General features: G+C 48.5%; 1 protein-coding gene across 1 annotated transcript in view; it reads left to right on the forward strand.

Annotated features, from left to right (window-relative positions):
• Nucleotides 1-271: 271 nt before the first annotated feature.
• The window catches only part of BOK (BCL2 family apoptosis regulator BOK), a 31,527-nt gene continuing 9,242 nt past the window's right edge, over nucleotides 272-22,556 (forward strand). Inside the window, exons 1-3 of the mRNA XM_027875666.1 lie at nucleotides 272-621; nucleotides 1,396-1,618; nucleotides 6,867-6,995. Of these exons, the coding sequence (XP_027731467.1) occupies nucleotides 1,396-1,618; nucleotides 6,867-6,995 (352 nt within the window). The 5' untranslated portion in view covers nucleotides 272-621. The remainder of the gene's footprint in view (nucleotides 622-1,395; nucleotides 1,619-6,866; nucleotides 6,996-22,556) is intronic.

Here is a 22,556-nt window from a genome sequence, read left to right on the forward strand (position 1 = left end):
TAGGCTCCTATTTCTAGATAAAGAGACCTCGGAGCCCACCTAGCCCAACACCCTCACTTTACAGGAAAGGGAAACAAGCCGCAAGAGGGGAAAGTGGGCTCTGGAGGCCGGCCCCCTCCCAGGCGCCGCTTCCCTCCCCATGGGGAACACTCGAGCCATTCTCCCTTAATCAATCACAGTAACTAGATGGTTCCTCCTTAAGAGAGAGAAGAAAGGGGAGCCTGGTTTCTAACCGACTTCTTTGACTCCTCCTCCTAGTCATTTCATTTTCCTTAGAAGGCTTTCTCTCCCTGACACTGTCTGTCTATCTGTCTGTCTGTGTGCCTGGCTTTCTGACTTTCTCCCTCAGAGACAGTCTGCGTGCAAGCCAGAAGGACGTGGGATGGTCAAGAGACGCCAAGAGCCAGGGAGAGAGACACCTAGTGCCACGGGAGCCCAGGGAAACCCAGTCACCCAGCAAACTTCCCGCTGAACCTCCGGAGGGGGCAGAGAACCCTGAATCGACAGAGGAGACGTGTGTATGTGCTCGTGAGTGTGTGAACGGAAGGAGATGAGGAGGAGCCCCTGAAACCAAGGTTTATCTTTCATCTTCGCACAGGGGAAAAAAATGCAACTTGAGAGGTGAGCTGTGGGGTTGCTTTGTTAGAGGGTGGGGAAACGGGGTGATCAGAACTTGTGCTGTGAGAACGTGAGGGCTCCCCCTCCGTGTGAGCGAGGGGTCCTGGGGACTCACCTGGTCCTTCGTCCCGGGACCAGGGCTGCACCTGCGTCCTGGTAACCCCAGAAACCAGACAAGAGAGCAAACAGGGTCGGGCAGCCGGGCAGTCCGGTGTCTCTAGTGGAAGCCCGGGCACCGAGTGCCATCTTCCCCAGGTCATCGCACGGGTTACCCATCCATCCACGCAGACCTCGAGCCAGAACCCCAGCTCTCCGTCGACCTGGGCAGCTGCCAAGACTGGCCTTGGGAGCCGGGGCAACGCGCTGATTCCCTGATTTTTGTTCTTTGAACCCAGTTGGTCCGGCTGGGCGCTAGCCTGTGTTTGGAGTCAAAGGGGATCTGACTTCATTCCCAAAGCTCTCCTCTTCGAAGGGGTTCCCCGGTCTGCCCCCAGACACCTCCTCAGGGACCCCCCACTCCCCCTGTCGAGCTTGGACCCTCCCCTGGTACTCCTAGGTTAGTCGGTCCTGGCACTCACCAAGGGAGCCCAGAGCGAGGGAGCTGGGGATGAATCACAGAGGGTGGGGTGAGAGGGGGCCGTCCTCGGCTCGCCCTGTGGGCTCACCTGGCAGAAAACAGCCTCGGTCTCCACCTTTCCAGGCAGGATGCCTCCCTGCCGCCTGCCCTCGGGCGCGCAGCGAGCCTCCCGGCGTCAGGCAGCTTTCTCTTCCTAACAGATGGAGGTTCTGCGGCGCTCATCCGTGTTCGCTGCGGAGGTGATGGAAGTGTTTGATCGCTCCCCCACCGATAAAGAGCTGGTGTCCCAGGCCAAAGCCCTGTGCCGGGAATACATCCACTCCCGGCTCATCCGGGCCGGGCTGGTCTGGAGCAAGCCCGAGTACAAGGCGCCGACGCCCGGTGGGAAGCTGGCCGAGGTCTCCAGCATCCTCCTCCGGCTGGGTGAGTGGGGGCAGCAGCTAGGGCAGGCGCCAGCGTCTGCCTGATGCTGATAGGACTCAGTTGTGACCTGAGAAATGGGCCCATTTCCCTTACCTTCAAACGGCTCTGGCTAACGGCCGCCCCAGTGGGCTCGGAGGCTGGGGCCTGGGCTCACTTCTGGTCTCAGCTGTGCGAGCGGAAGCAGGGCACTTAAAACATTCGTTTCTCTTCCCCCCCCCCCCCCCATCTCCTCTTCTGTAAAATAGGGATAAGACATCTATCTCCCAGGTCATGAGGAATGTACTTTGTAGATCAAAAGGTGTTGCTAAAATGTGAACAATGTGGAAAGGATGCTAAATTTTGAGTCAGAGGGCCTGGGTTCAAATCCTGACTCTGCTACTAACGAGGTTCAGAGAGGAAAGGGACCATGAAGACCGTTTTTTCAGTGAAGAAACTGAGGGCCACAGAAGGGCAGTCATTTGCCCGTGGTTACAATGAGAAGGTCAGTGAGCTTGGGGAGGGGGGGCATCCTGGATGGCTAGGGCTCCTTAGGAGATCTCCAGTTCCCCTGGGACAGTCCCATCCTAGTCTCTGAGGAGTCGGCCTGTTACAACATGGGCTGGGGAGAGAGGGGAGGGCCTAGGTGCAGGGACTGGCTCCATCCCATGGCTTTACCAGGCTTTGACCCTGCCAGCACAGCTGCTTCTGAACAGAACTGGCAAGGCTTCTGGGAGGGCATTCAGTAACCACGTCAATCATCCATTAGCACAGTGCCTGCTACAAAGTAGGTGCTTAATATATATTGATTGACCGACAAGCATTTATTAAGCACTTACTATATGCCAAGTACTGTGCTAGGCCTATAGGTACAATGAATGAAACAGTCTTTGCCTTCAGGGAGTTTAGGTTCTAATTAATTAAACCTATATTAACAAAGAACCTACTATGTGCTGGCCTCAGAACCTGGAAGAACTGGGTTCAGATCCTGCCTCTGAAGCAGACTGGCTGTGTGAATTGGATGGAGTCACTCAGCCTCTCCACGGAGTCTCAGAGAAGGGGCCAACCTGAATTGGATGAAGTAATTTCCTCACGTGGCAGTTTTCTGTCCCAGTGAATGTTCCTGGCACAATCCTGGGGCTCCGAATACAAAGAAAAAGAATGAAATTATCCCTGCCCTCAAGCAGCTTGTACTCTGTTACCACCCGAGCCTGGTAAAGCACAGGGCAGACCCATTCCTCTCTGGTTTCTGGCAGTATCTCTAAAGGAGTAGAGCTGAGCCTGGGCTTTGGGGAGCTGTCAGCCTTTCCAGGAGGGTCCAGGCCTTCCTCAGGATTCCTCCAAGGGCTCCCTGCCCTCTAGGCTCAGGCCTTTCCCCTTCCACCAGCTGTTAAGCTTGCCCAACAATGCTTCATTCTTGCTCGTCTGTTCAGCTGCCCTGGCTCAGAACCCCCTGGGTCATAGCCCCTCCTGACGGGCCCCCGGCTTCTTCCCCTCCTGCCCTTGGATCTGGGTGCCCGAGCCTGGCCATCTGCTGCTGCTCCGCCCTGGTGACCAGGTCTGCTGTACACCCAAAGCCACCGTCGGTGGGGGAGGACAGACTAGAGGGGCAGAATTAGAAATGAGAATCAAGAAGTACCCACTTCCAGAAAGGGGACCCTTTGCATAAAAGACACTTTACTTTGCAAAGCCCTTCATAATGTTCTCTCTTCATATTAGCTCTGTTTGGCACTCAGAGGATGAGGGGCTTGCCTGGGATCTCACCGTTAGAAAGTGAATGAGGCTGGATTTGAACTCAGGTCTTCCTGATAGCTCCAGGTCTAGAGTTCTGGGCACTGTGGCACTGCCCAGCTGCCTCTGACTTTTCCTGGGCCATGAGCCCCATTAATCAATGTGCCTACCTTGTGCCAGTCATTTTTCAGGCCTGGACAGAACCAGACCCAGGGGCATCCTGACGAATATTTACTTTTTTCCTGAATCTCCTGAAAAGAAAGTTCCCAGCTCTCCCTAGATGCTGTATCCGGTGATTCTGAGGCATTTAAGAAAGGAAAGATTTGGGTTTTTTCCCCTGTGTCCAATGCGAGGCTCCCTCCCTGCCCCCCCAGCCCGTTTCCTCTTGGCCAGGCCTTGGTGGGAGGGAGGCCGGCCCCTTGTACCATCACACGCTGGAGTATCATCACCTCTCCCTCCCCAAGTGAAATGACCCCATTTCCTTTCACTTTTTCTCCCAGGGTCTATTTCTAGTCTCAGTAATTGTTCTAGTTTCTCTCCTTTGGATTCCCTCCAAATTCTCCACACTTCCCATGAAGGCCCAGGACTAGTGACCTCCTCAGGCCTTGGCCTGCAGAGGACCTCTGTGGTTTGGCTAATGCAGGTGACTTGTACTCGGTCAGTACCTGTGGAATGAGTTCAGAGGAGCCTGGGTTCAAATCCTTCCTCAGTTTCCTCATCTGTAGAATGGGGTGGCAATGCTTAGATTTCTTATCTCACCAAATTATTGTGAGGCTTCACTGATAATAAAGCATTTGGTGAACTTAAAAGTGCTCAATCAATGCTGGCTTTACGAAGGAGTGTGCTGGCAAATGTTATCAACCCACTCTTGGAAAAAAAATGGACAAATATTATCTCGTCTCATTACCCCCATTAATTGACTTGTCTAACATACAGCTAACCCATTCAGACTTTTAAATTTAATCTGCATTTATTAACATTTTCTCTGTCGCTTTAAAGTGAGCCCTGATTTTGTACAGTTGGCAAATATCTGAGGCTCACGCTGAAAATTTATTAGTTGGATCTCAGGAGCTGACTCCAGCACACCCCTGGATATGTTATATGTAATGCTTACTGACTTATTATGACTCCTTTGAGAATCCAGGCTTCCTCTACAAAGGTCATTTGGCTAGGGTATTTCCAAAGATGGGGTTGCCACTACCTTACAAAGCAATACATTCCATTGTTGGGCAGGGCTAATTGTTAGAACTTCTCCAGCCTTTCCCCAGGCTGCCCTTGTCCTTTCCTCACTCCCACCTTCTTCTCCTGGAGCTGTTTTTTTGTTTTTTTTTTTAAATCTAGGAGCAGAGAGGAACATTTGCAGCTATTAAATTTCATCTTGTCAGTTTGGCTGGTCATTCCAGATGACATAGTCCTTTTATATCTGGACTCTGTCTTCAGAGGTGCTGGCTAGATATCCCAGGGTTTGGGCATTTAAAGACTTGTTAATAATAGTGGTATTTAAAAAAATGTTTATTAGAAGAGCCAGGCTCAGTCAGGAAGACTTTTGTTCAAGGGCATATCCTGCCAGGGTGACCCTGGGCATATCACTTGATAGCCCAACATCCAGAAGATTCTTGAAGAATTTCAGTTACAGATATGTTGTCAAAATGTACTAGTAAACTGAGTTTCCTCCCATAGGTGCTCCAGACACCAAGAAAATCACAGGCCTAGAGCCCAAAATATTTCATTACAAACCTAATGTGCATCAATAAAATATAAAAATAAAATATTTTAAATTAATAAATAATAATCAATTAATTAATAATAAAATAAGAACAAGAAATAAAGACAAAAATTGGAGGCGAGATGGTGGCACAGATCGAGTGTTGAATATAGAGCCAGAGAGACCCAGGTTCAAATCCCACTTTGGCCACTTCCTAGCTTTCCCCAAAGGAAGCCTAAATAAAAACAGAGGGCACAAAGAGTTCTCACATTTTTGAAATAACAGGTTGGAGGAGTTTTGAAGCTCTGTTAAGGTCTGATGTCACCCACAGCTTCCCCATCCCTCTTCATAGATTCCTGGGCAGACAGAAGGGAACTGGGAATGTGGTGACCCTGCTGGATTGTGGAACAAGAAGGGCCCATGTCAATGAGATCCTAGTTAATGGACTGTCCATGTAAGGGGCCTTAGGTAGGAATGTATCTGAGCTAGGAGCTCTCAACCTGGAGTCCACAGATCCCCAAGGGCTCTGTCAGCAGATGAAGGCCTCAGAAGGTCTATGAACTCAAAAGAGGAAAAGGAGCATCTTTACTTTCATTAATCTTCATCTTCCTTTCATTTTATGCATTCTATATCATGATGCTAAGAAAGGCTCCATCCACAGGCTTCCACAGACCCCCAAAGGCATCTGTGATCCCCCCAAAAGGTTAAGAACTCCTGATTTCTAGACAAAGACTCTGAATCTCTGAGTCAGGAGGGATCTTCTAGTCCCGCCTATATCTGACCAGGAATCCCCTGGCAAACATTCCCCTATGTGTAGTCATCCAGCTTGACGACCTGCAGAGACAGGAACCACCACCTCCCCCGAGGCAGTCCATTCCTTCTTGGGGTGCTCTCTTCCAAGACCTTCATTTTACAGATGGGAAAATTGAGGCCCAGAAGGAGGTAAATAATTTGCCAAAAGCCACAAAGCTACATAGAACTCTGACTTCAAACCCTGATCTCCCGGCTCTGGCTTGGGATTCTTGTCATGGGACCACATAGCCTTTGAGACCCTGATGGGTTTTGCTGGTCATGTTAGCAGAGGTTAGGGATGCGTGTGTGTGTGTGTGTGTGTGTGTGTGTGTGTGTGTGTGTGTGTGTGCCCATGTAGGCTCTGTGGGCTTTCCCTTTGGGTCAGAGCTGATCGGTCACTAGGCCTGGGGGAAAGAGGCTAGGAGGAAACCTTCTCGTGGCTGGATAAGAGGGTGAGAGGGAGCCTTCCATGCCCCTCAGAGGGGAGCTCAGGCTAGGAACCAAAGTGGAAGCTCTATGCCCCCAGGATGGTCTGGCAGAGTGCCTCCTCTCCCGCTGAGAGCTCCAAGGTGTGAGGAGGGAAGAATCTATTCCATTCTGCATCCCCGAGGCAGTGTAGAGAAGTAGGAAGAATGTTGGGCTGAATTGGGGACCTCAGGACCCGAGTTCCAGGCCTGCCTCTTCTATTGGCCCCTTGTGTGACCCTGAGCAGACACTGAGTGTCTCTGGATCTCAGTTTCCTTTTCTGTAAAATGGGGACAGTAATAGCATGAACCTCTCAGGGCTCTTGCAATATATGTAAAGTGCCATAGAAATGCTAGAAATGAATTGAGGCTCCATTTTACAAAGAAAACAGATCACAGATAGCTGGAGAATGACCCTGGATCCTCTGCCTCCAAACCCAGCATGCTCACTTAACCCTGTGGGCCTCAGTTTCCCCATCTGTAAAAGCTATGTCAACTCTTGGTCACTTGGGCTCTTTCCCTGTGAGTCCTAGGCTGGGGTGGGAGGTCCATCTCCTCATTCCTATTTGTCTCCTTGTAGGGGATGAGTTGGAATATATCCGGCCCAACGTCTACCGGAACATTGCTCGACAACTTAACATCTCCGTACAGTCAGAGACCGTGGTGACCGATGCGTTCTTGGCCGTGGCCACTCAGATCTTTGCAGCAGGTAGATGGGGGACCGAGGGGGGGATGGACGGAGCTCCCTCCTGCTGGGATCTGCACAGGGTGGGGCTTGGGCTGTGGAAGGCTGGCAGGGTGATCTGCACTAATGATTTTCACGTGCCCGAGTGCATTCCTTGGAGGTTACATGTCTGTAGGTGGGGTAATGACCTGTCATCCCAGGGAGGAGGCCGACCTCATCAGTCACTGGTCACCTCTCCCGCTCTTTGCAGACAAGCCCCAAGCTGTCTCATCAGGACTGGGAGCCTCTCATAAGCAGATGAATGAATGCATGGATGAATGAATGAGCGAATGTAGGAAGTAAATGGCTGAACAAGCTTGTATTAAGTGCTTATGTTAATTAATTAATAATTAGCTAATTGATAATTAGCAGTAAGCTAAACCCTGGCGATACAAATGCTAAATCGAGAGAGCCCTTGCCCCTAAGAAGCTTCCACTCTAACAGAAGGAGACGACACATGTTGGGGTGTGGGGGCCAAGGCAGTGAGTGGGGACACAGGACTGTTTTTTGATTCACTCTTTCCAGAAACAACAGTGGTATTGATTAGATTAGAGAACTGTTGTGGTTTAGTGGACAGTGTTCTGGACTTGGGAGACAAGAACGCCTGAGTTCAAATCCCTCCTCAGGCTTTTACTAGCTGGGGGAGTTCCTTACTGTCTCCTCGCTATGGCTTCCTCATCTTTAACGCGAGGGCGTTAGACTAGAAGGGGGTCTAAGGTCGCTTCTGACTCTAGATTTCCCGTCACGGTATGATCTCGATACACTCTTAAGATCGGGTGGGGAGGGGAAGGATCGGCCGTAGAGGCCGGGGTGAAAGGGCAGATGGCCAGGCACAAGGTTGGCTGCGATTTGGGGCTGTGCTGGAGCTGCTACCAGCGCAGGGGCACCGATTGCTCCGTCTCCAACGTGAGCGACGCTAGCAATCCAGGCTCAGTGGATTGTTTTGTTGATCACCTAGACTTCAGAAACTCGTGGAGAAAATGTTAGTAATGGGTATTAAACTTTAAAGTGTGCCGGTTACTAGACATTTACCGGCACATCCCTAGACTGGAAGAGTGGTTTCATCTGGTAGAGGCCAGCTATAGCAGCCAGGGAAGTTTGTATTCAGTCGCCAACCAGGACGGTTTAGTCCCAAGTCAGGAGTTCCACAGCTGGGGCTTAACTTTGGGGGGGTGGGAGTGTCCTGGGGGCACAAATTCTGGAGATCTAGGAAAGAAGGCATTGTCACGTGGGGAGAAGTGGGGTGGCTGTTGCACGGTAGATGGCAAGGTGGCCCGAGTGGACAACTCAGGACATGGAGGGGCTGTGGATGGAGGGGCAGCCTCAACCCAAAACACCTGGGTTCCAGTCCTGCCTTGGACGCAGCCTAGCCGGGAGACCCTGGGGAGGGGAGTCACTCATTCTCTCTGGGTCCCAGGCACCTCTCTGAGATTGTACATTGCAGACCAATTGCTGATTGCCACGGATGGGAGGAATCTCCACACTGTGTATAATGAAGACATCGATCACGGTTTAGGACCAAAACCTAAAGCTTAAAAAGCTACCCCATGGTACTTAGGACTGAAAGGGAAATTATAGAGGTGGACAGGTGGCATCCTCTCCTTCCCTGATGGAGACTGACCTCCCCAAGCTGGGGGTGGGTCACTCTCCTTCCCCAGGACGGTGCCACTGAATAGCCTCCTGTCTGGTTTTCAGGAAGGCCCAGTAAATAGCTGACTCAGAAAGGCCAAACCTCATGGATGAGTGGGTCCACGTATTTTGTCCTGTTAAAATTTAATTCTGGATGTTGAATCGAGTGTAGATTACAGAACCATGCCTTTGGAGACATCTAGCTCTCCTGGGCCGTCCAGCCTTGGTGTGGCCCAGCCCAGTAGGCTCCCTGGCTGAGGAACCCAGAAGAGACATTAGGAATCCTTTGTTTCTCAGCCCTCATTTGCTTCCCAGAGGCATTTAAAAACGCCCCAGCAGCTGAGAAACAACTTGGCTGGCCTGGCTGGAAACCCACAGCCTCATATCCCCTCCAGACAGATTTTCCGTTCTGTTCTTTTCTGAGGAAGACCTGAGCCAGCAGGGGCTGGTGTCTGGAATGAGAATGATGGCACTGGGAGCTGAGCTTGGCTAATGCACAGCTCTCTCGGGAGGGACCGGGAACCCTCTTCTCATCCTCGGGGAATGTATGTGGGGCTCCTCACCAGGAGTAGTGCCCAGGCCTCAAGCTGTCTGAGGTCCGGGGGTGAGCTGAGTCATCCTCAGGGCTTGCTCCACTCTGACTGAGGTCACCAGGCCTCGACGGACTGGCAGTGGGTGTAACAGTGGCCGTCAACATTCCTTTATCAATGTCCTTCATTTCCCATGAAAGGAAAGGGGGTAATTGTGGTATAAAATTCATGGAAAGTTTCCACATGTTTGAGCAGAAATATGCAATTGTATTCCAATTTTTCCTTTTCTTATTGTAACATGACTGGTCAGTGGGAGACATACACACTTGAATGTTAAAACATTAACTAAATGAGAGAGAGAAGGAGAGAGAGAGAGGGAGAGAGAGAGAGAGAGAGAGAGAGAGAGAGAGAGAGAGAGAGAGAGAGTTCAAATTCTGGACTTTCCTGGCAAAGCTGTGCACAAGAGCCTGAGAAATACCTTGCTGGGCATTTTTGTTTTTGTTTTTGTTTCAAAATACGTGTTTTATTGTGATTTAGAAGCAGCTAGGTGGCTCAGTGGGTGTCGAGTCAGGAGGAACTGAGTTCAAATCCAGCCTCAGACACTTACTAGCTATGTGACCCTGGACAAGTCATTTAACCTCTGTTTGCCTCAGTTTCTGCAGCTATAACACGGGGATAATAATAGCAGCTACCCTGCAGGGTTACTCTGAAGATCAAGAAAATATTTGTGAATCACTTAGCATAGTGCCTGGCACATAGAAGGAAGGCACTTCATAAATGCTTATTTTTCCCTTCCCCCGCTGCCATTGATATAGGTATTTAAATATTTAGAAATAATCAGTATTTAAAAATATGAGCAGGAGGATAGAGAGAGAGATTGGACAGGTAACTTCATTGAATTTGAAACTCCCAGGTGAGGAAATTTCTCTACTAATATGAATCAACATCTTCTCTGCAATTTATAACCTTCAAGTTGTTTCAATTTGCATTTCTCTAATTATTAATGATTTAGAGCATTTTTCATATGGCTATTGATAGCTCTGATTTCTTCTTCTGAAAACTGTCCATTCATATCCTTTGAACATTTATCAGTTGGGGAATGGTTCTTATTCTTGGAAATTTGATTTTTTTATGTGTTTGATTTTGAAACGAGACCTTTATCAGAGAAACTTATGGCAAAGATTTTCCCCCACTTTCTTGCTTTTCTTTTAATTTTGGTTGCAATTGTTTCATCTGCACAAAATCTTTTTAACTTTATGTAGTCAGAATTATTCATTTTAGCTCTTATAAACCTCTCTATCTCTTGTTTGGTCATGAACTTTTTCCTTATCCTTATTGTCCAAGAAATCATTTTTTTCTATGCTCCACTAATTTACTTATATCATCCTTTCTGTCTAAAATCATGTACTGATTTTGAGCTTGTCTTGGTAGATGGTATGAAATACTGGTCTATGCCTAGTTTCTGTCAGACTGCTTTCCAGTTTTTCCACCAGTTTTTGTCAAAGAATGAGTTCTTATCTAATAGCTTCCATCTTTGGGTTTATCAAACTCTAGTTTACTGTATTCTTTGCATATTGTGTTTACTTCTACGTATCGAGTACCTAATCTTTTCCCTTGATCAACCTCTCTACTTATCCAATCCAACCAGAGAGTTTTAATGATTAAAACTTTTTAATATAGTTTGAAATCCGATACTGCTAGTTCACATTCTTTCTCTTTTTTTTTCATTTATTTCTTAGTATTTTTGGCCTGATGTTAAATTATTTTTTCTAGCTCTATAAAGTAATTATTTAGTAGTTTGATTAGTATGAAGCTCAGCAAGTAAACTAATTTAGGTGATATTGTCATTTTTATTATATTGATTTGGCCTCCCCATAAGCAATTAGTATTTCGCCAATTATTTAGATCAGTGATTTGTAATTGTTCTTATATAGTTCTTGTGTGTGTCTTGGCAGGTAGACTCCCAAGTATTTCTTACTGTCTGTAGTTACTTGAAATGGAATTTCTCTTTCTATCTCTTCCTGCGGGGTTTTGTGGATAACATATAGAAATGCTTCTTCCTTCCACCTTCTCCCAATGCATCCTTCTTCTCCACCCTTCCATTATTCTTTTGAGATTATCTAAACATAAGAGTCACATCCAAGCCCTCTGCCTAATCAGACTCCCTCTAAGATCCCTGGTGATGATAAAGTTTTCAGGGATTATATGTTTCATATTCCCATATAAAAATGTAAACAGTTTAAACTTAGTCTCTTACGATTTTTCACTCATATCTACCTTTTCATACTTTTCTTGAGTACTGCGTTTGAATGTCAGATTTTCTACTCAGCCCTGGTCTTTTTATCAGGACTGCTTGAAAGTCCTCTATTTCATTAAATATCAATTTTTCTCCTTGTTGAACTGTACTTAATTGTGCTGGGTAAGTTATTCTTGGTTGTAATCCTAGATCCTTTGCCTTATGGAATATCATATTACAAAACCTCTGTTCAATTGTAACTGAAAAACTAAGCTGTTTAAGCTATTTTTTTTAATCATAGCTTTCCAGTAGTCCAACTATTCTTAAATTATCTTTTCTTGATGTATTTTCCAGGTCAGTTATTTTTCCTATGTAATATTTCACTTTTTTGGGGGGTGGGGGTGGCTAGGCAATGGGGTTAAGTGACTTGCCCAAGGTCCCACAGTTAGTAAGTGTTAAGTGCACAGATTGGATTTCAGCTCAGGTTCTCCTGACTCCAGGGCTGGTGCTCTATCCACTGCGCCACCTAGCTGCCCCAGATATTTCACATTTTCTTCTATTTTTTTTTTTTTAGTCTTTTGACTTTGTCGTATTGTTTTTTGATGTTTCATGGAATAATTTGCTTCCACTTGGTCAATTCTTATTTTTAAGGAGCCATTTTCTTCAGTAAGCTTTTGTACCTAGTTTGCCAAGCTCTTGATACTTGTTTTCATAACTTCTAGAAATTCTTGTTGGGCTTGTGTCCAATCTATATTTTTCTTTGAGTCTTTGCTTATAGATGTTTTCAAGTCATTGTCCTCTTCTATGTTTGCATCTTGAGCTTCCCTGTCGCCACAGTAGCTCTTTATGGTTGGGTTCTTTTTTTGTTTACTCATTCTTCCAGCCTATTTCTTGACTTGGGGCTTTATGTTAGTGTTGGGCTCTGCTCACCTCTTGGGGTTTGGGGTGGGGGGATATCTGACCTGTGCCTCTGTCCTTCTGTGTCCTTCCGCTGCTGTTTTCACAACTCAGTCTGGGAGCCTGCTAGTTCTCGGTGCTTCCAAAATGGTGGGATGCAGGGAGAGGTCAGTTCATTACCCTCTTAGTCTGAACTCTGCAAGGTAGGTCTGTTGGCTTGTATATAGTAGAGTTTCTGTAGACTACTGAAGGGTTCAGTTCTGCGGGCTCAGAGCGATGGAACTGATAGCTCCTCTTTGGTCTTGGTGTTAGTGTCCTGCCGGGTTATTCCACTGCAGGTACATATGCAGGGCTAACGGGTAGATCTGAGCTTAATCTCTACTCCTGGGCTCAGAGTCACACAGTTAGGTGTCTGGATTTTGTTCTGTGCTCAATCCTCAGCAGGTCCTGAGCCTGCAACCACTCCTCTCTACCCTGGCTCATGGGTGACAGAGTTGCCAGGTGGCACCCCTTCTTTCTCCCAGCTCTAGTTTGGGCGTCCCTTGGATTTCCCCTTTCCATTCTTGGATGTTGAAAAGCTCCCCATTGCTGCTGCATGCTCCTGACCAGCCCCACCCCCAGTATCCACAGACTTCTCTGTCTCTCTTCCCAAGCTTCCTTAGGCTGGAAAAATGACTCTATCAGTCTCAGTTTCCTCATCTGTCAAACAGAGACAAAAATGCCTACTGCAGATGCCCTTTTCCTGGCTGTTTGTTAGTTAGCTAAGCCATCATTTGCATACCACTGTAGGGTCTTCAACGTACTTTACAAACATCCTTTTTTACCCTCACAACAACCTTGGGAGGTAGGGTACTATTATTATACCCATTTTACAGATAAGAAAACTGAGGTTGAGAAAAATCAAATGACTTGTCCAGGGCCACATAACTAGTTTGAGGCAGGATTCCAACTCAGGTCTTCCTGACTCTTTTTCCAGTGCTCTATCTTCTGCTTCTAGTTGTTACGAGATCATGGGTGTTGTCTGCTTTGCAAGCTCATACGTATTATATAAATAATAGTAATTACTGTTGTTGTATTTCCAGTTTCTTGCTATTACAAATAGTAATGTTAGTAGTCTTTTTGTACAGGTAGGGATTTGTTTTTCTTGATTTTAAAATAAACAGGTTTTAATGATGCCTTAGGATTTTATATCACTGCATTTTCTGGGCATCATTCATTCTGCTCTACCTTGCACTTCCCAAATTGTCAAAACAAATTAATAAAGCAAAAACTAAAAACATATGCCAACCAATAGAGTGACCATGGTTGATGGTGGAGGCGACCTACAAGGAGCCATTTCTCCTCCCCTCTCCTGCCAATCAGTAGCCTCCTTGGAACATAGACCAAGAAGGGTGATCATTGGGTCGAAGGGTGCATACGCTTCTGCCTTTTGGCTGCAAAATGACATTCTTGTTTTCCAGAGTTGTCAGGTTCCTTGATGACTCCCTTAGCTGGGTAACACCTGTGCCTGTGTGCCCATCCTTGCTTTACCCCTGGAAGAAGTGGAGAGGACCCAGTATGAGTCTCCAGGTGTGGCTTGGGAGACTGGCTATATTTCTGTGCATAGAGAAGTACACAAGTAAGGCACCTCCTAGCCCAGGTACCAGCTCTCTCTGCCCTTGGCCCAGTGATGTTTGTGGGGGGGGCATGGCAGAAACCTGAGCTCAGCTGTTTCCTGGATGTTGCATTTCACGAATTTGTTCAGTAGCCCCAAGGTCAAGGTGGCAGGATTGCTTCCTGGCTGGGGTGCTCGGGTCTGCTGGGCTCCCTGGTCCTCAGTGACCAGTAACCCAGACCAGCTGCTCTCCCAGTTTGTGCTGATTGGGCAAGAGAGGGTGGTTGAATCAGGGGGCAGGAGGAGAACAGAATAAGCATTTCTAGTGACCACTGAGGGCCAGGCACTGTGCTAAGCACTATAAATATTATCTCTTTAATCCTCACAAAAGTCCTGCGAGGTAGGAGCTGCTATTATCATTATTATTTACATTTTACATCTGAGGGAACTCTAGCAAACAGAGGTTAAGGGACTTGCCCAGAGCCACTTAGATAGGAAGGGTCTGAGGCTAAACCTGACTCCTGGCACAGTGATCCGCCTGCCACACCACCCAGCGCCTCAGTTCAAATCGTCACCACTGTTGGGGAGGATGGGTAAAGACATAGCTCAAAACTGTGAAAGCCATTGCATTGCATCAGCATTCCAAAGGGCCTCCCCAAGGACCCTGGTGGGCCTCTTGGGTCCACACTGCCTTCTTCTACCATCTCCTCATCCCCTCAAATTCTGACGCTGGTATGAGTACGAGACGATGGGACGATGCCGTCTTCTCTTTACTGAGATAACTTTCTCCAGCACTTTAAGGAAAGTGCTTAAAAAACAGCTTCAGCTAAAATGTAGAGGAGATCTGGATGGACTTCTGGGCTGACGTTCCTAACTGTCCCTCACATTGGTGAACCAGGTTCCCATAGGGCAGCTGATGACTATGACTCAGGGAGGACCCATTCGGAAAGGATGAGATGACACATAGAGGAGGGGTCAGCTTTGGGGAGGATGGAAAGGCTAGGGGGTGCTAGGGTACAGCAGGGGGTCCTGGGGGCAGCACAGCAGGGGGGGGGATCTGGGGGGGGCAGCACAGCAGGGAGTCCTGGGGGGCCTTGGGAGACAAAGGCCAATGACTGTGGGGAAGAGTTTAGTGGAAAGAGCTCTGACCGCAGAATCAGGAATTCCAACTAGAATAACGGCTGATGTTTACAGAGTACTTTAGGGGTTCAGTGGGCTTTACTTTATGCCACTGGATTCTTTCTGAACCTCAGTTTCTCAATATGTAAAATGGGCACTGTACCTGGAGATTCAAAGAAAGGCAAAAAACAGAAACAAACAAACAAAGTATCCGCCTCTCATCTCTTGGGTCCTGAGGGCAAAAGAAACCTAGAGCACCCATCCCCCTTCAGTTCAGATGTCACGTACACTCTAGGTGAGAAAGCCAAGGCAATACTACCATGACAGAAGGAAGAAGGTGGCGAGGAGGAAGCCAGCTGTGTGATGTCTGGGCTCAGATTCTGGCAGGGGCAGGTCTTGGTCTGGTTCTTTCTGGACCCCTCTTCCTTCATCTTGCTGAGCCAGTGGCTGAAGCTGCGCCCCCTTTCATCCTTTGGACTCAGAGCCGCAGACCCCAAGCACTGACCCCTTGGTGCTGCTCTGTCCTGCAGGCTGCTCTCACCTCTGCAGGTGCTGCCCACCAGCTCCAGCCGGCTTTGTACTCACTTTGTGAGGTCAGTAGAAAGTCAACAAATCATGCTCAGCCCAGCCAGCTGCATCTAGCCAGCCAGGGAACGGAAGATCCCAAATGCAGACACTGAATTTGGTAGAAAAGAGCCCTGGAACCACGACAGACTTTCCAGTGATTTCAGATGGCAATTTATTCTGAAAATAACAGGTAAATGGGAGTGAATGGAGCCCATGTCCAGAAAGAGGTTAGCAACAGTCCTTGTTGGTACGAGTTAAAATGGGAGCACTCTCAATTCACCATCAGCCTGAGGAAGGCCGTCACTGCCAGGGAGTGAATGAGAATGGACTTGGAGGAGAATCCCCTCTCCCCCGAAGAGGGAGGTGTGGGCAGGGGCTTACCCCGCCCACTACAAAGGAGGGACAGGGTGAATGGGGAATTTGGGGTCCTTCCGTCTGGGAGGCTGGAGACAGCCTGCCTGCTAAGGTTAAACTAGCTAACCTCTGAGGTCCCTTCCGATGCCAAGATGCTGCAAAGTATGAGAGAGATCAATTCAACAGAGAGATTTCTATCAAAGGAGAAATCGAACATCTTCTCCTGGAGAGTCCAGATTCAAAAGACACACATCTGGTGTTCTTCGAAAAGGATTTCAGTTTTCCACGACCACTGTGCCCTCATCATCTTCCCCCTTCCTGAGTGACCCTGTCCAGCAGAACCTGCTGATGAGCGAGTGCTCTGGGAATTTCTTTCCCTTTGGAACCTTTGGAAACTCAGCACGCCTGGGAGGTGGAGAGTTCTAGGTCCGCCTCCAACCTGGACCCACCCAATTTTGCCTCGTCTTGCAATGCGCCCCTCTGGACTGAGAAGCTGAAAGTCTGTCCTTCTTGTACTTACTGCTGAGTCTTGGGCAATCTACTATGTTCCATTTCTTTCAGTCTGGAGAACAGCTCACAGAATATCAGAGCTGGAAGGGAAGTCAGGACCATACTGGCCGTGGGGTTTTCTTGGCAAAGATACTGGAGTGGTTTATCATTTCCTCCTCCAGAGTCTACTTCTCACCTGAGCAGAAATCTCTCCACACCATCCCCGACCAGTGGTTATCCAGCTTTTGCTTTGAAGACCTCTGGTGATGGGGAGCTCATTACCTTTCCAGACAGCACATTCCATTTTTGTACGGTTCTGTAATCGTCAGCCGCTTTTCCTTACACTAAGCCTGGATTGTCCCCGTTGTAAATTGTTTCTAGTTCCACCACTGGGGCTAAGCAGAAAATGTCCAATCCTTCTTCCTCAGGACGTCTCCAATACTTGAAGATAACTATCATGTCTTCTCCGGGGTAAACATTCGTGAACTGTGTCCCTTTGCAGATTCTCAGAGGGAGGATCACCATGATCTGTTATTTTTAAAGCTGAAATCCAAATAACATTGCAGCTTCTAACTCTACAAAGGGCCAAACAGGGCGGTGGCTCACATCTGCAATCCCAGCCCCAGGGGAGACTGAGCTCCAATGGGCATCTGCACTGAGATCAGCGTTAATGGGGGAGACCCCGGGGAGTGGGAAGCCACCAGGAGTGAACCAGCACAGGTCAGGAACCCGACCGGGTCAGAACTGCTGTGCTGATCAGTGCAAGGATCAGACCAGCGAATAGTCCCTGAACTCCAGCCTGAGAGGGATGAGGAGACCTAGCCTTAATAAAGAGACAGCAGGCAGATGGACAGACAGGGAGAACTGGTTTCAACATTTTCTCAAAGCTGCTTGGAAGTCAATGTGGTCCACAGTGTGGAATAAAACTAGCCAGGCCTCCTCAAGCTACCAAGCCACTTGGACCCCCTAGACCTCAGTCTCCTCATCTGTAAAATGAGGGGATTGGATTAGATGTGCCTTCTGGCTCCAGACCTAGGATCTTATGAGATGACCCACGTGACCTTCAGTGACTTCCTGGCTGTGAGCCTCAGTTTCCCTCTCTGTAAAATGAGGGGCTGGACTAGGGCCTCTGGGGTCTCTTGCAGCCCCTGCACTCCTCTCTGACCTCTTGGGAAAGGAGAGGGGTCATCCTAAAATGCACCAAAAGGGACCAGCCTTGGGCTGCTCGTGGTTCTCGTCCGCCTTCTCAACCTACTTGAAGTCGGGCCCAGGGGTTGGACCAACGGAACAAGTTTGGTTCTGATCGTGTTTCTCTGGCCTTTATTTCTTTCATTGCTCTCACATCTCCTGAGGCAGTAGAAGCTGTTGTTAATTCAATCATTTTTGGTCACGTCTGACTCTTCGTGACCCCATTTGGGGTTTTCTTGGCAAGGATACTGGAGCGGTTTGCCATTTCCTTCTCCAGCTCATTTTACAGATGAGGAAACTGAGGCCAACAGGGTGAAGTGACTTGCCCAGGGTCACCCAGCTAAGTGTCTGGGGCCAGATTCGAACTCAGGGAGAGGAGTCTTCCCGACGCTGGGGCCGGGGCTCCAAGCTCTCTGAAGCAGAGACATCCTTTGTCTCACTTGCTGATTCTTCCTCCTCAGAAAGGACTCAGACATTTCTCTTTGTGTGAGAGGTTGGTTGGGGTTTCCGCCTCCTCCCAGAGCTGATTTATTTAAACCTTTCTCTCTAAACAGAGAGCCCAAGACCTACGGCTTGAAGGGAGCTCAGGGGACATCTGGTCCACCTACCCCCCATTTTACAAATGAGGAAATCAAGGCCCAGGGAAGTAAAATTGCCTGCCCAAGATCCTATTGGTTGAATGGGCCAGAGGTGGCTTTTGAACTCAGGACCTCTGACTCTCCTACCAGAGAAAGCTCCTTCTGCTGCCTCCAGATATTATTTTAAGTGACATTTTCCTTGTGGTTTCTATTTCTGGGATGGGCAGAAGAAAGGGTCAGGACCCTGGTGAGTCCAAGGGATGTGACCACCTGGCACATTCAGTCATTCAGCCAACGAGTCCCTACGTGCCAGCTGAAGCTCTTTGGGAGGGAAATCGGGGGTCCCAGCCTGGTTACTAAGTTTTTATTTTGTTTTGTTTTGTTTTTGTTTTTTTGCTAGGCAGTGGTGTTGAGTGACTTGCCCAGGGTCACACAGCTAGTAAGTGTCAAGTGTCTGAGGCTGGATTTGAACTCAGGTCCTCCTGACTCCAGGGCCAGTCCACCTAGCTGCCCCTAGTTACTAAGTTAATGGGACTTCTTAGCTAGACTATGCATCATTAGCAACACCTCTTCCCTAACAGTAGCCCAGATATTTATGCAATAGGATCAGAGGAGCACAGACAGAGCTGCAGGGAATTCCAGGGGTCAGCCTCATTTTACAAAGGAGGAAGTAAGGCGTGGAGAACTTCAATGACTTACCCAGGGTCACACGAGCAAGGCAAGCTTTACAAAAGGAATATTGTTTTTGTCCCCATTTGGCAGATGAGGAAACTAAGACTGAGATGAAATGACAGCCCCTTTGACCTCAGCCAGAGACTCAGAGGCCTCGTTTGTCCGATGAGGGGATTGGACTTTGTCTTGGCAGGATGTGAGCTCCCCCTCACAGAAGGGTGTTGGGCACAAGCTGGCTTGCTGGGTAGAAGGATTAAAGGAGCTGACAGACATAAAGTGCTCTGTTTGCCACCTTGAAGCATCATGTTAATGTTATTAATGTTAGTATTAGCATGGATTCTTATTCAGGCATGGCATGGACTAGATGTTTTCAAAGGTCTGCGTCTTCAGGCTCTGAAACTTATGATTTCTCAGAATGGCCAATTGACCATTTATTTGTTATTGTTAATCAACATTTATTATTGCTGTTGTTGTTAACACTATTAATAATTATTCATCAGTATGTATTTACTAAGTGCCTACCATGTTCTAGGCACTGACCGCCGAGGCAGGGGTAGGCATAAGTGTAGAACGTTCTAGTTTACCCTAGCACGTGCCTCAGTGGCTCTTGGGGCAGCCCAGGCCTACCTCAGCCATGGCGCTGCTCACAGATTTGGTCCAAGGTGGGCATGGCGTTGGGCAGGACATCACCCCCCGGGATGGGCCCCTTTGATATCCGCCAAGGCACTGTTCCCGAGTGGGGCGGGTGATGGGTGCCTGTGTGATGGGGTGGGTAAACAGAAGAGCTCTGTCTCCAGGGCTGTCATACCATTACCTTTTATGAGAAGAATGTTTACTTTCAAAGAGAAGTTAATCTCTTTAACTGTGGCTCTCTGAGCCCTGGGTAGCTCCTTGCCTTGGCATCAGCCAGGGAGGTAAGAGGGGCTGGGGCAGACCTACAGAGGTGGAGGCGAGAGCTGGGCTTGGCCTGTGTGGCCTTGAGCTAGGATTGACTCAGCCTCCGTGTGGGATCTGGCAGCCTGGAGCACCCCCGGATGTTGGGGAGCTGCCTGCCAAGAGCAAAGGACGCCTGGCCTGGGCATTCCTGGAGTTTCTTGGGGAGCCTGGCTTGAGGGGAAATGGGACTTAGCAGACAGCGAGCTGTCCTGGGAGCCAGGACACTTGGGCTCTCACCTGCCTGTGTGACATTGAACTAAGCGCTTCCTGAGCTCTAGAATGAGGGTCATTAACTAGGTCAGGGCTTCTTAAACCTTTTTGTGTCCTGGACCCTTGGGCAGTCAGTCTGCTGAAGCCCATGGACCCTCTTCAAACGCATGTGTTAAATGCATGAAATAAAATACCTCGGTGTAGAAAGGAAACCAATCTTATTGAAAGAAAGATGTGGCTTTTTCTGCCTCTGAGTTCCTGGATCCCCTGAAAGCTATCCTCAGCCTCAGTGAGGGTCTGTAGCCACCAGGTTCAGAACCCATGCCCCAGATACTTTCTTTTCTGAAATTCAGAGGATTCCAATGATGGGCTGAGCGGGACATCTACTCCCACTCATTTTATAGGCCAGCCACGCACAGTGTGATGAAGAGGAGCGGGGGTTCACAGTGGGTCAGCCAAAGAGTGCAACAATTCCCTGGGCCAGTAAAGAAAGAATAGACATGAGAAATACCTTTGCCTCTGACTTCCCGGCTTGTATGATAGGACTCCTGGGGCTATGGAGGGTCCTGTAAGTGATCATCCTGAGCAGTGAGCGTTAGTAGAGAGAACACTGGGCTTGGAGTCAGGAAGACCTGGGTTCGAATCATGGCCCCAACAAGTCCCTCAATTATTCAGCGCTAAGCACTTCCTATGGCAGCAAGGTGACACAGTGAATAAACAATCCTTACCTACAAGGTGCTTACTGACTACTCCTGGCCTTGGTTTCCTCATCTGCAGGATGACCTCTAACCTCCGACTCGCTCTGAATCTCTCTTCCTGTGATTCTATGAACCAGAGTGAAGACCCAGCCCCTGCCTTCTCCGGCTCAACATCCCCCAGTTCCTTTATGTAGTCTTCATATGGCGTAATCTGCATTCATCTCTCCTGCCCTCAATGTGCTCCAGTCTGTCAAGGTCCTCCTCAGCACTAACACAATATGGTCTGACCCAGGCACAGGGACTGTCATTTCCCTCATTCTGGACACTAGGCCTCTTAATGGAGCCAACATTCTGTTAGCCCTTCTACCTCCCAAGGCACATTGTCTGCTGGAAAAGATCCGGGGATGGTAGTGGACCACAAGCTTGTGGTCCAGTACCACCCCCCGATCTTTTCCACACGAGCTATGGTCTAACTGCAAGTCATCTGACTCTAAATCCAGTGCTCTTTCCGTCATCCTGTACTGACTGGTCAAAAAGTCTGTTATTCTCTATCAGGGAATTGAACCTCAGTTGCATCCCTGGCCATAGATACTTACCATTACATTGACCCCCTTTCTACTGACCTGACTGGCCTATGGAAAAAACTGGGAAGGAGTTTTCATTTGTCTTCTCAGTCTTATCCCACTCCCACCCACTCAGGCCAAGGAAAAAGGTCCTGAGTCTGGGCCAAATCACATGACGCCCTCTCAGTGAGAGAGCACCCCTTTGATTAGGTTCACAGAGATTAAGGAAGCTGGGGCTGGGAGGGCACCTGGGGGCAGCTGCCCTGCAGCTGGGCCGCACAGGAAGCTGTGCTGTGAACGAGATTAACTTACTGATTGTCCTCTTACAAAACACACCTCCCTCCCCCCTAAAACTCCACCAAAAAACTCTTTCCACATATGGTTTTATGCTGTGAGGCCCCAGCCTGTTCCAGGAAGCAAGGTGTGTGTGTGTGTGTGTGTGTGTGTGTGTGTGTGTGTGTGTGTTTGTGTATGTGTGTTTGTGTGCGTGCGTGAGTGCCCGCGCGTAGTTAGAGAGAAGAGTGGTGGTCAGCGCTGGGGAGATATCAATGAACCCACTCTGGCTGGACCCCAGGGTAAGAACACTTGCTCTAAGTTTCTGAGTAGGGGGTCTGCATTGGGAAAGGAAGTTTCCTCATTCTAAGGAATGTTATCAAAAATAAAAGGTGAGGGAGAAGTGAAGATAAGGCTAAAGCTGCCCATTGGGAGGTCAGGGAAGAAAGGGGAAGAGGGTTCTAATCTGGTCATTTATCAAACTCAGTTAATGTTTGCCCAAGGTCAGCATTAGGCCAAGCTTTGGAGCCCTGCCTGGGAGAGCCAGGAACAGGCCTAAGGCTAAGCAGGTGCCTGAGGGAATAAAAGAAAAGCAGGAGACAGAGAGAGAGAGAGAGAGAGAGAGAGAGAGAGAGGGAGAGAGAGAGAAAGAGGGGGGAGAGAGAGAGAAAGGGGGGAGAGAGAGAGAGGAGAGAAAGAGAGAGAGAGAGAGAGAGAAGAAGAAGAAGAAGAAGAAGAAGAAGAAGACGACGATAGAGACTTAGTCTCCCTCCATGCCTGGAGGCCTTCACTTCCTTTGTGTCATGGGTCCCACACTTCTACCTTTGGCAATCTGGGAAACACTATGCACCAACCCTTCTCAGAATGTTTTTAGAGGCATGAAATCAAATCCATAGGATAACAAAGGAGACCAAAGTTGGGAAGATAAAGATGTAATTTTCCCCCACCAAAGTTCATAGACTTCTTTCTGTGGACTCTGTCTGGCCCCCCCCCCCCCCCCCCCCCCCCCCCCC

The sequence above is a fragment of the Vombatus ursinus genome, unplaced genomic scaffold, assembly GCF_900497805.2.
Source record: "Vombatus ursinus unplaced genomic scaffold, bare-nosed wombat genome assembly UNPS02014810.1, whole genome shotgun sequence".
In the NCBI taxonomy this organism is placed as follows: domain Eukaryota; kingdom Metazoa; phylum Chordata; class Mammalia; order Diprotodontia; family Vombatidae; genus Vombatus; species Vombatus ursinus.